Source organism: Pangasianodon hypophthalmus, chromosome 24 (assembly GCF_027358585.1).
Source record: "Pangasianodon hypophthalmus isolate fPanHyp1 chromosome 24, fPanHyp1.pri, whole genome shotgun sequence".
NCBI lineage: Eukaryota > Metazoa > Chordata > Actinopteri > Siluriformes > Pangasiidae > Pangasianodon > Pangasianodon hypophthalmus.
The window spans coordinates 12,626,408-12,638,640 of NC_069733.1; the positions used below are offsets into that span (position 1 = coordinate 12,626,408).

General features: G+C 40.2%; 1 protein-coding gene across 7 annotated transcripts in view; it reads right to left on the bottom strand.

Annotated features, from left to right (window-relative positions):
* The window catches only part of wdfy3 (WD repeat and FYVE domain containing 3), an 86,639-nt gene that overhangs the window by 50,366 nt on the left and 24,040 nt on the right, over positions 1-12,233 (bottom strand). For 6 of the 7 annotated variants that reach the window (XM_026931124.3, XM_053228822.1, XM_026931120.3 and 3 more), the window contains exons 5-13: positions 11,420-11,581; positions 9,883-10,075; positions 9,132-9,318; positions 8,763-8,929; positions 5,697-6,164; positions 4,631-4,729; positions 2,680-2,873; positions 1,100-1,563; positions 331-414 (exon numbers count right to left, since the gene is read on the bottom strand). In XM_026931124.3, the coding sequence (XP_026786925.3) occupies positions 331-414; positions 1,100-1,563; positions 2,680-2,873; positions 4,631-4,729; positions 5,697-6,164; positions 8,763-8,929; positions 9,132-9,318; positions 9,883-10,075; positions 11,420-11,581 (2,018 nt within the window). The remainder of the gene's footprint in view (positions 1-330; positions 415-1,099; positions 1,564-2,679; positions 2,874-4,630; positions 4,730-5,696; positions 6,165-8,762; positions 8,930-9,131; positions 9,319-9,882; positions 10,076-11,419; positions 11,582-12,233) is intronic. The other variant, XM_026931125.3, reaches the window with a different exon arrangement.

Here is a 12,233-nt window from a genome sequence, read left to right on the forward strand (position 1 = left end):
ATGTTAATTACTGATCACAACTCCCTAAAAATGAGCTATTATAGTTGAGAGGCTCTTTTTTTTTTGCAACTGCAAGCTGGAAGCCAGCAGAACAGCTTGACAAGGCAGGCTGAGGTGCAACCACACGCACGCACACACGCACACACACGAACACACACACACAGAGAGGGGGAGAGGCAGTGAGATCTATGAATAGAGAATAAGATAAGATTTGTGTTAGAAAGTATGAGAAAGAGTGAGAGAGAAAAGACAGAGAAAGAGAGGGAGAGATGCAGGAATGAGAGACGAAGAGGGTGACTGAGGGGGGCAGAAAAGTGCAGAGCGCAGTACCTCTTCCTGGTGAGTGCTGGCGTGCCCCAAGGAGAGGGGAGCGAGGTCTCGTGAGTCAGGCAGGGAGGCACCTGCTCGGCACGACTACACACACACACACACACGTGCACACACACAGATCAACAACGAGCATACCGCGCACACAGCCGTCCAATCAACACACACAGGCATCAGAATCCCCACAATCAGCCGGGTGAAGCAACACACACCCCATATGTGCAGCCAGGCGATGCCATGGGTTACATCAGCAAAAGAGAAGAAGAGAGAAAGAGAAGAATAAAAATGATGGAAGCAGTTAATTCAAGCTGAGAAGAGAATTTAAGATTATTAACACATAAAGGATTTGGTACAGTCTGGCACAAACCCACAGAAAAACACAAGCGCGCACTCACACGTACATACGCACACACATACACACACCCACACACACCCACACCCACCCACCCCGGATCAGGAAATGGCCACAGGCTAAAGCACAGCTGCACTACAAAAGCAAATGGACCTTCCACTAACTCTGGAAATGTAAGACTGAATAGTGCCTACGCATTAAAAAAGGGTTTTTGTTTTAAAGACTGATCATAAGGGAGACAGACAGAATACCATGTTTAAAAAGCCCCCCAAAAAAAACAACAAAAACAAACAAACAAAACAAAAAAAAACACAAATCAAGGCAGCAAAACTAAAACGTACTAGCCTGATGTCAACATTAACGTTACCAGAAATGCTTTCTAAACTCATTCTTGACAAATAGACACGGGCAAGTCCGTACCTGTCAAAGGAGTCGGTGGCCATTTTGTAGAGGTAGACAAAGAGCTTGGCGCAGTAAGCCAGTTGTGGGCACACGCTCTCCTCAGACACCTCCTCGTCCTCCAGGAGCCTCTGAAAGACCTGGGCGTTAGAGGCCATGGCGTTGCAGGGCACGGTAGTCACCGGGGCGAGCTTCTTAGCATCAGAGAAACAGCCAAGCAGACGCACAGCGTCAGCCAGCTTCTCATACTGCACCTCAGTGCGGAAAAAGTGCGCGTTGGCCGGCTCGTAGCGCATGGCGGCTGTCAGAGTGCGGAAGACAGCGCGCAGCAGCTCCAGCGGCCCGCTCGGCTCTGGCTCGGCCCGTGTGCCGCTGCCCAGCATGCGCTCCATGGCCACCAACAGTGATGTAACATAGACAAAGCCACCAACACGCCTGAACACAGTGCGAGAACGATGACTTTCACGCAGCACAGCCAGCAGCGCCTGCATGAATAAAAATGAAGATCAGCAGTTTTAATTTTGACTTGGGTAACCTGGGATTTTTTGAGTATTTGTACTCGCCTTTATTATTGAAACATTTGAAAAACTAAGTTGCACTCCACTAAAATTAAACACTTCATTAGCTCAGTTAATCCATTATTTGTGAATCTTCAAAATTTGATGAGTTGCAAATCATTCACTTTTTAGTTTGATACTCATGTAAATTGACAAAAACATTTTATAATCAGAAACCCAATTCACACCTAATGAAATCTCTGCTGCATTTATGCATCACTATAGAGTAATCACATGATTGTTTCTCCATTAGGTTCTATGTAGAACCCTACAGCAGAGGGTTTCTCTTTCACAAATAGACTAATGAAAACTTGAGGAACCCATTTTCTAAAAATGTATATATTGTACATGTTATTCATATAACTTTCTTATTTTAGAATACATAAACACATTTTAGTGCCTTCGTCTTACAACATTAATATCAAATTTTATTATTTAACTTTAATTTCCCACTACTAGATATTTAAAAATAATTCTTTGGGGGAAACATTAAAGGTCCAAACATCAAGCCACAAAGCCGAGCACAGGATCAGAATGCTTTTTTACAGAGATTATTCTCTCCTTGATTTAATAAAGAAGCTTTCAGTCACTCTCACTGAACATAATGACTTTACTTCAAGTGGATCTTTTGCCTTGTTTTTTGGTCCTAATTGATAAACTCTGATTAACCAGTGTAGCGTTCCACCCATGAAAATCAAAATTAGTTTTAAACTCTCCATTACAGAGTTTTAGACTGTTGTATGTACATTTGTCTATGGTTAGTGGGTGTGATTATTTTTATTTACTTTAGATGTGGGAGTGTGTGTTCCTCTTATATTACTATGTGGGAGGTTGAACGTCATTCAATTTCTTTTCATGTTTACAGCAAAAAATAACTTGAAAACCCCCCACAATACTACAAAGGGCAATTTATTTCCTTTTAAGATTTAGACGTCACTGTTTGAAGCTAATACTGTTGTACATCAAATCCTCATATATTGTGTGTGTATTGTGTGTGTGTGTGTGTGTGTGTGTGTGTGTGTGTGTGTGTGTGTGTGTTCTGACCCGCAGTATGTCGGTTTTGAGCTGCAGCTCAGAGGAAGGTGCAGAGTGCATGAGGCCCAGCAGTGTGCCCATGTCGTCTTCTCCAGAGGGTGAGAGCACCAGCTGCTGGATAATCATCAACGCATGCTCGCGACACTGCCGGTATTTTACTATGTTGTGCACGCAGCGGGCTCCGCCAAACTCCCGGAACAGACCTGCAACAGAGATCATCAGTTATAATAATGCTATTCAAATTCACTGATTATCCTATTACTTTTGTACTTGCGATAAACATGTAAGATGATCTATATGTTATAGTTATGCTGATAAAGTGATCAAGTCTCATCAAGTGAAGCTATCTTGAAAAAAGGAAAAGTCATCATTAGTTTATTATATAACAAAAAAAACACCATTAAGCCTATTTACAGACATATTTCTTAATTTCAAGCTTATAATTGTCATTCTTTTGGCAGACAATTTTGCTTCGTTTTAGAAATAAACACCTGAAATGAGTAAAATATATCTAGAAATAGGTCCAATATTTGTTTTGAAACAATCTATTAAAGAGAGATATCAGTTGAATCTACCTATATTCCAAATATTTTAACTTTGCTAGGGTAATTTTTTGGAGCATTTCAGCTTTAAAGTAAGATTTTGACCTTTGCTTCAGCAAGCTGATGACAACAGCAAAAGAAGCACTGCCAACTACATCACCACTACAAAGAGCATTATCAGCCTGCAGTAACTGGCACAGACAAAAGTGCATAGAGAAAGTGACTAAAGAAAACAATGTTAAAAAATCTAACTCAATGTTCACAGATTCTGCAACTTGCAGAAGTCATTAAGTCAAAGAAACCATAGAAACTGCATTTGCCAAATAAAATTTGCAAGCTGGCATATTTTGAGAAGTGTGTGCAAAAAAAAAAAAAAGAAGGAAGGATAGAGAGAAACGCATCTGACTATTCTAATCTGAAACCTGAGGACAGTGGAAGTGCTTGACAATCAAATACATCTCTATCAGAAATCACTAGCCTGGGCTAAAAATCAGTTTTCTGAAGACACTATAACAACGACAAAGTAAGGAATAACGGAGTGTTCGCCATTCAAGTGCCTGTGTTACATGTTTTTACTATAGCAACAATGTATTAGAAGGAGTGTATTATTATAAACATCACTGTCAGAGCTGCTGTTATGGAAAATGTAATCAACACCTTCTGAACAATCAGAATCGAGCACTGAAAAGCACTGTAGTAGAAAGTAAAATTAAACAGCGGACAGGGAGGTTGCAAAGAAAATAGCAAAGCAAATAAGAATGATAGAGACAACAGCAGGCAATACAGTAAAGGAATAATGGAGGAAAGCAAAAAGGAAGCGAGGAGGAAAAGGAAGAACTAGCGGATAGGGGAAGCTGAGGACAAAAAAAAAACAACAATACAGAGGAAATAGTTGCTGAGATGGATAGAGATGCAGTCCTAATCCTAGTCCTGCAGCCCATACACAGACACCGAGTCAGATAAGTAAACGTGACGGCAGGAAAGTCAGTGAGGAAAATCACAGCCCCCACCCCTCCTCCCATCACACAGGATTCTCTTTCACTTCCCATGAACAGCAATGAGACAGACCGAGAGAGACAGGGGAAAAGAGAAGAGACATTGTAAGTTTGGACAGTTTGTCAGCAGCGGTGGTGCGTGTCTAGTTACGTAACCTTAACGCAACAGTAGCTCCTGATTTCGACCTCAGTTTGTCAGTGGTTTAAAAAGAAAAAAAATCTTGTTTTTCCTCTGTACTGAAACACCACACGTGAGTCCTGAGACAATGCTCATAGAGTAATAGGAGAGATTAGAAATTTAAATCAGATCTCTTCCATTGCAGGAAGTGTGCCTGAAAACTGAATTATTACACTATGAATCAGTGCATAAATTAAATAAATTATACATGTACAGGGATGCACTTTTATTAAAAACACACATACCTGCATTGGTGTTAGAGCCCTGAAGGAGGACTGTAAGGGTCTCCATGACCAGCCACGCCAGCTGTTTCTGCTCCTCTGCCACATTGTTCTTGGAATCACCTGAAAAAATTAAAAAACAATCAATTGACAGTGTCAGCTATTGTACAGACTTCAACAACCAGCATAGATAAAACCACTAATGTGTATGTGTGTGTGTGTGTGTATATATATATATATATATATATATATATATATATATATATATATATATATATATATATGTATGTATGTGTGTATATATATGTATGTATGTATGTGTGTATATATATGTATGTATGTGTGTGTGTATATATATATATATATATATATATATATATATATATATATATATATATATACATACACACACACACACATATATACTTTCTATGAATCTGAATCCTTTCATAATATACAGTGTGTAAACATTTCTAGCATTTAAGGTGCAGTTTGTAATTTTTAAACATGTTTCTAGACCTAGAACAATCATTCATCTTTGGGAACCACTCTATCTTGGTCAGGGTTTGCACCTATCCCAGGAACATTGCACATGAGGCTGGACTACACCCTAGATGGGACACCAGTCCATCTCAGGGCACCATGCACACACATTCACACCAAGGCCAAATTATAGTCCTCAGTCAGCCTGCTGGCATGTTTTTTAAAGACATGAGGAAACCAGAGAGAACCCACACAGACACAATGAGAACATGTGAAACTCCACACAGCTAACCTGAGTAACCTGGACTAAGGTATGGGACCCTGGAGCTGTGAGGTGCCAACAAACCGGCTCTATAATAATCATATAATTTCAAAAATCATACACTTTTGTTTACATTGTACTGCAGGAGAAATAGGCTCTACCCCTGCAAGTACAGAGTTTCTTAGCTCTACCCATTTTCCATAAATGAAAACCCAATAGGCATAATCACATTCAGCCAAATGTTTTTTCATTTCAGATGCACTTTGCATCAGGGGGCTTTAAAAGTGGCCTTTTGCACTTTTGGCTTAGCATCGTCCAAACTGACGAGAGATAAATGAATCTCACCCTGTTCTCCGTGGCCTTGTGCTGGCTCTTTTAGCAGAGCTGCATACTTATGCAGCAGGTTGACGAGCACCTCGAGCAGACCGACTTCACGGAAAACGTCACTGAACACCACGTGATGCCGGCTGAGCTTCAGCAGGGTACGTGTGGCTGTGATGCTGCATCCGTAAGACGTGCTTGACTTCAGCAAGACGCTAACGCTAAACAGCTCCTTGCAGGGGACGTAGTTAAGCGCGAACACCACAAACTCGAGCAGCTCAAAGTATTTGACTTGGACCTCGGGCAGGCGCGGCACTCGCTCAGCAAACTGGGACAGTGTGTGCTGGGACTCCAAGATGAAGTAGTTGGCGTGGTCGGCGGAGTAAATGTTTGCCACAGCGTCCAGGACCATGCGGGCGAGCCGGCCAGTCTTGGCCTTCAGGAAGGCGTTCTGAAGTACGGAGAAGGCTTGAATGTTCCTGACAGTGTGACCTGTGGGGGGGAAAGCGGGGGAAATGTAGGTAAATCATTTTTTTTGTATTATATCACAGTGCAAAATACAAAATAAAACAAAGGCACCATGGACGAATAGTACAACAAGAGTAATGTACAGTTTACAGGTTCAGTAGAGTAAGTGGTGAACAATACAGTAGAAGGACTATGCAGTACACAATACCTGCGGATTAGACTGCATGCAACTGCCTGAGTTCCATATTATGGTAGTCATGCTCATGAGCACGAGTGATTTAGGTGTAAATGTCATGAACTTTATTCAACAGTTGGACTAGAGATAACATTCACATTGTGTTTACCAAACCTATAGACAATACAGTGTCTAGGACATCATAATCTTGAAACTAAAACTACAAATGTCCAAGTGTTAGACGCAATAGTAGATTATTCGTCCTTATCCCGGGTTCAAATAGCGACAATTCCGTGGTCATTCATGGCCCGGATTCAGAAGCATAGTTACCCCTGATTTCTAGGTAGGACGTAGCATATTTCGCTTTACCCAATCAGTGAGAATGACCCTAGAGAATAGGAGGCATCTGTAAGCTCATGAATACAGATAAGTAAGGGATAAAAATTACAGAGCATGCTTTTATAGGAAATTTATCAACAACAACAACATGCCCTGTCATTTAAGAGTAAAATGGGGTAAAGTGCAAAAAAGTGTTAATGCTAGAGTACATCATTTTATCCCAGAAAAATACACATAGCGGAGGTAGTTTTGGATAGGGTACTTCTGGTTGGAGCTCTCATATTTTAAATTCACATATTTACAACTTATTTTGGTTTAATTTAATTTGAATCTCTTTATTTCTGTAAAGCTGCTTTGTGACAATGTCCACTGTTAAAGGCATTATACAAATAAAATTGACCTGAATACTTCCAGTATATAAGAATTTGACTGAGATTTTTTCAGTGTATTGTGGCAATCTTGTTTTATTGTGTTGAGTTTTTATGCGTAGTCATTTTGCACCTCATTTAATGCTGTGTGGTCAAAACAAAATGAAAATTAATGCAAATAACTTAAAGTAATAATACCAACAAAATAATGCTTAATTAATATTACTAAATAATAATCATTTTTGAGAGAAAAGTTTTATATTGACTCGCGCTTAGCCATGTCTTTCCAGACCTACCCCATACTCTGCTTTGGATCCATCAGAAAAAAGCAGTAATTACTGAAAGGCATTATAAAAGCTTATTATTAATGCGTGCCTCCGCCTACTCTGACAGCTCATGATTCAGAGTACATTATATCTTTAACTCTTTCTTGCATTTTAATCACCAAAATCTGCCTCCTCCAGGCAAATACATTTGACATCTGGAGCAAAGACCTCCCAGAAAAGCAAGGCTTGATGTGACAGGGTGTGTAAACAATGCAATCCGGAGCCAATTGTGTGTTAATTACACTACTTAACCCATCATGGCGAGGCGTAGGACAGGCCAAACAAATAGCTTAACCAGATTACACAGTAGGTGTCTGATGCTTTCCTATTAGTGCCATTTACTGCCACTGAGGCTAATGTTTTAATTCCTCCTCAGAATGCACACAGCGGAGGAATGCTGGAGAAAAAGAGAAAGGAAAAAAAAAAAAGAAAGAAAAAAAGAAGACAATAATGGGGGAATAATTTGGTCCCATGGCCGGTGTTGGGCTAGTGGCAGTCATGCCGTGATCTTGAGGATCTGTTTTTAATGAGGGTTTCATTCTTGGCCTCAAGTGACTTCAACAAGCCTTGTCCTTAAAACACTGATTCTTTTCAGTGACTTTTTTTTGTTGTTTTCAATAAAAAGATCCACAAAGCGACTACCTCGAGTGCTTGTTTACAAGGCATCATGATGTTATTTTTTCCTTTTGCAGAATATTCTGCTAGATAAAAGCAGCTATTTGCAGAGAACTGTCAGGACCAGCAGTCTGTGTTATCATTTAACAAAAAAACAAAACAAAAAACAGTATATTATATATAGATAGCACACTGAACAAACTCCTTATCTGCAGTGAACCTATTTGGGATATTTTGAATACACAATGCCGCTTCCTATATCTATTGTGTCTGATTTTATGGTTGTTGCAATTGTATGTACAGCAACTTGGTTTAAACATGCTTCATAAATATTATTTCTTCATAAGAAACAAACTGTTCAAACTGAATGTTATTGGTTAATGCCCTGCTAATGGAAGGAACTGTAATTCAAACACACACACCAATCTGAGTTCACATTTACGGCATTTGACAGACGCCCTTATCCAGAGCAACTTCCATTTATCTCAATTTTTTTTTTTTTTTTACTACAACGGAGCAGTTGAGGGTTAAGGGCCTTGCTCATGGGCCCAGCAGGGGCATCTTAGTGGTGCTGGGGATTGAACTCATGACCTTCTGATCAGTAGTCCAACGTCTTAACCACTGAGCTACCACTGCCCTTTATGTAAGTTTATGTAAGTGTAAATAGTTTTGTGTAGTGTCACTGTGGTGCCCTACATCTAAATGTATGTAAGTCCTATAATCTGTAACTCTGCTGCTCTCTGTGTTTTTATTGCAGCAGGTCAAGCGTTTAAATCATGCTACTTCCTGGTGAACTGACCTTTCCCAGAAGGCTGTGGGACCACAAAGCCAGGCAGCAGGAAGGGTGCCCCGGTGGTCAGGCCGGCGGGTTTCAGATCACTCACGCCATACGTGGTCAAAGCAGTCACCAAGTTCACAAGGTCCTTTAGAGCATCTTTGGATTCATCCTCTTTGGCCTGCTCCAATCTGGAGGTACAGACAATTTAACACTGATTAGCATGGGCTGATAAGTGAGGAATAAAACATATTTTATACCACAGCAATTTGCCAATACTAATAAGTTTTTATTTATTAATTTATTAACAAACACTTTGCAAAAGCAAAACAGCTCATAATTATGAGATGCCAAGTCGTTACACAACTATTAGATGTGTACTGCAGGATATACCTGAGCATGAGGTCTGTCAGGAATGTATAGCCCTGACACATGCGGAAATCGTCTAATAGGGTCTGAGACACGTCGCTGGAGTCTTTCAGGAAGCAAGACAACCCGGCAAACATCTCCACAATCTCCAGCGGTGAGAGATCGTCTGACTGCTGCATGTTCTGGATGCATGTCGATAGGCATTCTTTCTCTGAAACAATGAGGTAGTTAAAAAAAAAAAAACATAAATACATTTTTAAAAAATCAGCTTGTGTGACATCCGTGTGCACTTCATGGAAACATGATTAATCACTGCTAATCACTAAAACATAACAGGAATTAAAACAGAAGGCGAACTGAACAATTCTGAGGTTTAAATGCTGGTGAGGTTCAGAAAACAGAAGACGTCAGCAGTACACATGCATGAGTAAGTGCGGCTAGAGAGCACACAGCAAAGAAAGCAATTAAAGGGAGATAAATAAATAGGGCGCAGCCAGCCATGAACATTAAGCAGTGATTGCAAAGACAAAGCGCTATATAAGCTTTGAGCCTCAGCCTCAAGTATGTAATTAACATAGTCGGATTTAATGGTGATATACAGATTACGAAGCAAATGCTGTCGAAAACAAGAAATGACTTTTCTAACTTGCATTAACAAAATTGCTTAAAGGAAAACTCAGCGCAGCTGGGCTGATGATGTGTGAAATGTAGTTAGTGGATTTTGTTTGAGGTTAACAATTTCCTAGTCACCTTAAGCGTGAAAGTCTGAAATTACCGTGGATGTATTTGACGACGTTGACGCTGAGGCCGTGTCTGGAGATTGTCATGAGCACCTCGCCGGCGCTCTTCCTCCAGGGCAGGTTATGAGGAGGACACCAGGACGTGATGGCGCTGAAGAGCAGCTGCAGGTCATCCTTCTGCGCCAGTTCTTCAGCCGGAGACACGAAACCGCACAGCTTCACCAAGATCTGAGTGGGAACGGGGAAAAAGAGTGAAACTTTTCCTCAAAATCAGCAACCACTGTTATTTGGAAAGTACAGGTTTATATGTTCACTGTAAGATACAACACATATAAATATGTTCCTTGGGGGGGAAAAAAGAAGCTACAAACCAAGCACTACACCATTTTGGAGTAGACTGACTAGGTATGTATGACTGCAAAAAGATTCTATAGTAAAATGTGAACACAAAACAGGTCACATTTTTTGGGCAGTGGACCCACAGGTTCTGGCAATGTTCTTGTTTCAGCAAGTCTGTCCAAGAACAAAGCACCACTATAATGGTTTCAGAGCACTTGAATTGTTCAAAATTACAAAAACTTTAATTACAGGTTTACTGTGGGGTGACTAGTGGAGTAAGCAGTTCACAACCAACGGACCTCAGACAAGAAATCAACCCTTTTTTTTTGTAGACAACAGTCAAGCATTGTTTCAATGTGACATCATCATTATATGGTTGAGAATCATCAGTAAACATGTCAGTAAATAAAATAATATGCTTAGAAATGGGGGGAAAAAAAAACACATTTAAAGTTCCCCTAGGTGTGCATTTCTAAACCGAAGCTAATTCTACTATCTAACATGCATGGCACAGTTAGACAAGCGATTCAGTCTCAGTTTGCATTGTGATAAGCTTACTGATCTGTTTAACAGTAGGTAAACCTGTCAAAATTGACCATAATAAGCACAATCTAGTTCATCACTAGTCTAACAGGGCAAGATATGATCTCTCCCTTCAGCTACCTGGCTTTTCCTTTGGGTGTATTTTATTTGCATTTGGTCTCATGGCCACTTTAGCTGAGAAAGCAGAAAAACAAATATTATCTTTTGTGAGCCAAACTGGTTCAGCTCCATTCTGAAGACTTAACTAACCTGGGATGATGTTATTTCTTTGGACATTAAAAATGCACAGCTAGATATTAAAATTGCCCAGAATATATTCCTGCCTCATGCCCAGTGTTCCTGGGATAGACTCCGGATCCACAGGATAAAGTGCTTAACGAAAACTGATGAATGAATAATTAGGTTGGGTTTTGGAGGGAAAGCTTGTGGCCATGGCGTTGCTTCCACTCTTTCTTCCTGCAAATCACCACCAAAAAGACAAATTTGTCTACGAGAATGAAGAATCTCTGATGAGAACCTAGTCTTGCTATACAAGGTCCATATCTGTTGCTTTGTATCGAGGTTCCCCTTTAGCTAAATCTTTATTGAACAGAACACAATTTAATTGTCTCTATTATCACCAGTACACAAGATTCCACCATGAATGAAAATATTATTTGAATAACTGTCATGACATAAAAGAGAACTCACTTGAACGAAGACCTTCTGCAGCAGAGCTCGGCGGTCTGCGAGAGGCAGTTCAGTCTGAGTGGCACCGGGAACCTCGGGCATGTGGGGCAGGTCGAAGAAGAGGTACAGGCATTTTACCAGTGTAGAGGGAACTGACATGGTGGTCATGCAGTCCACTGTTTTCTGCAGAATATAAAAAGAAGGAGAGTTTAGCCTGACATACTTCTTTGTAGAAACCTAATCCGGTTTGACAGTGAGATCTCTGTATTTCAGCTTTACACCACAGCCAGTCGTAAACAAGATCGAAATAGTTTAGTTTAGTGAAGTCCGTAATCAATCTTATCTAGTTATTGTAAAATTACAGAACCGATGTTCATTATCGCATGTATTACAGCGCAAGTGAATAATGTATACTAGGAAAAACGTTACATACGGTCTTTAATAAGTAACTGTGCATGTAAACATTTCTTAACCAAAACTGATGAGAAACAGCTTCTTTCTCTCAAACGGCTGGTGTTTACCGTAAAATCCCATAAAACCCTGTAAATATATATATATATATATGCACACTATCTACTGTGGCTGTCTTGACAACTGTCATGGAGTCTCATGAGAGCTAAACATAATGGGCAATTAAGACTATGGACAAACCTAAAGTAGTATCCTTCTCAGATTCAAATCAAATCATCATTGCCATCACATTATCAGCATGTCACTGATTCCATGCTGAATTTGGAGATATGCTACATGAGAGGTAAGGGGAAAAAAAAAAAAAAAACTAAACTACCAAGGTCCAGACCTCAGTGTCCTCATCACCAGTCATGTCCGTGGAACT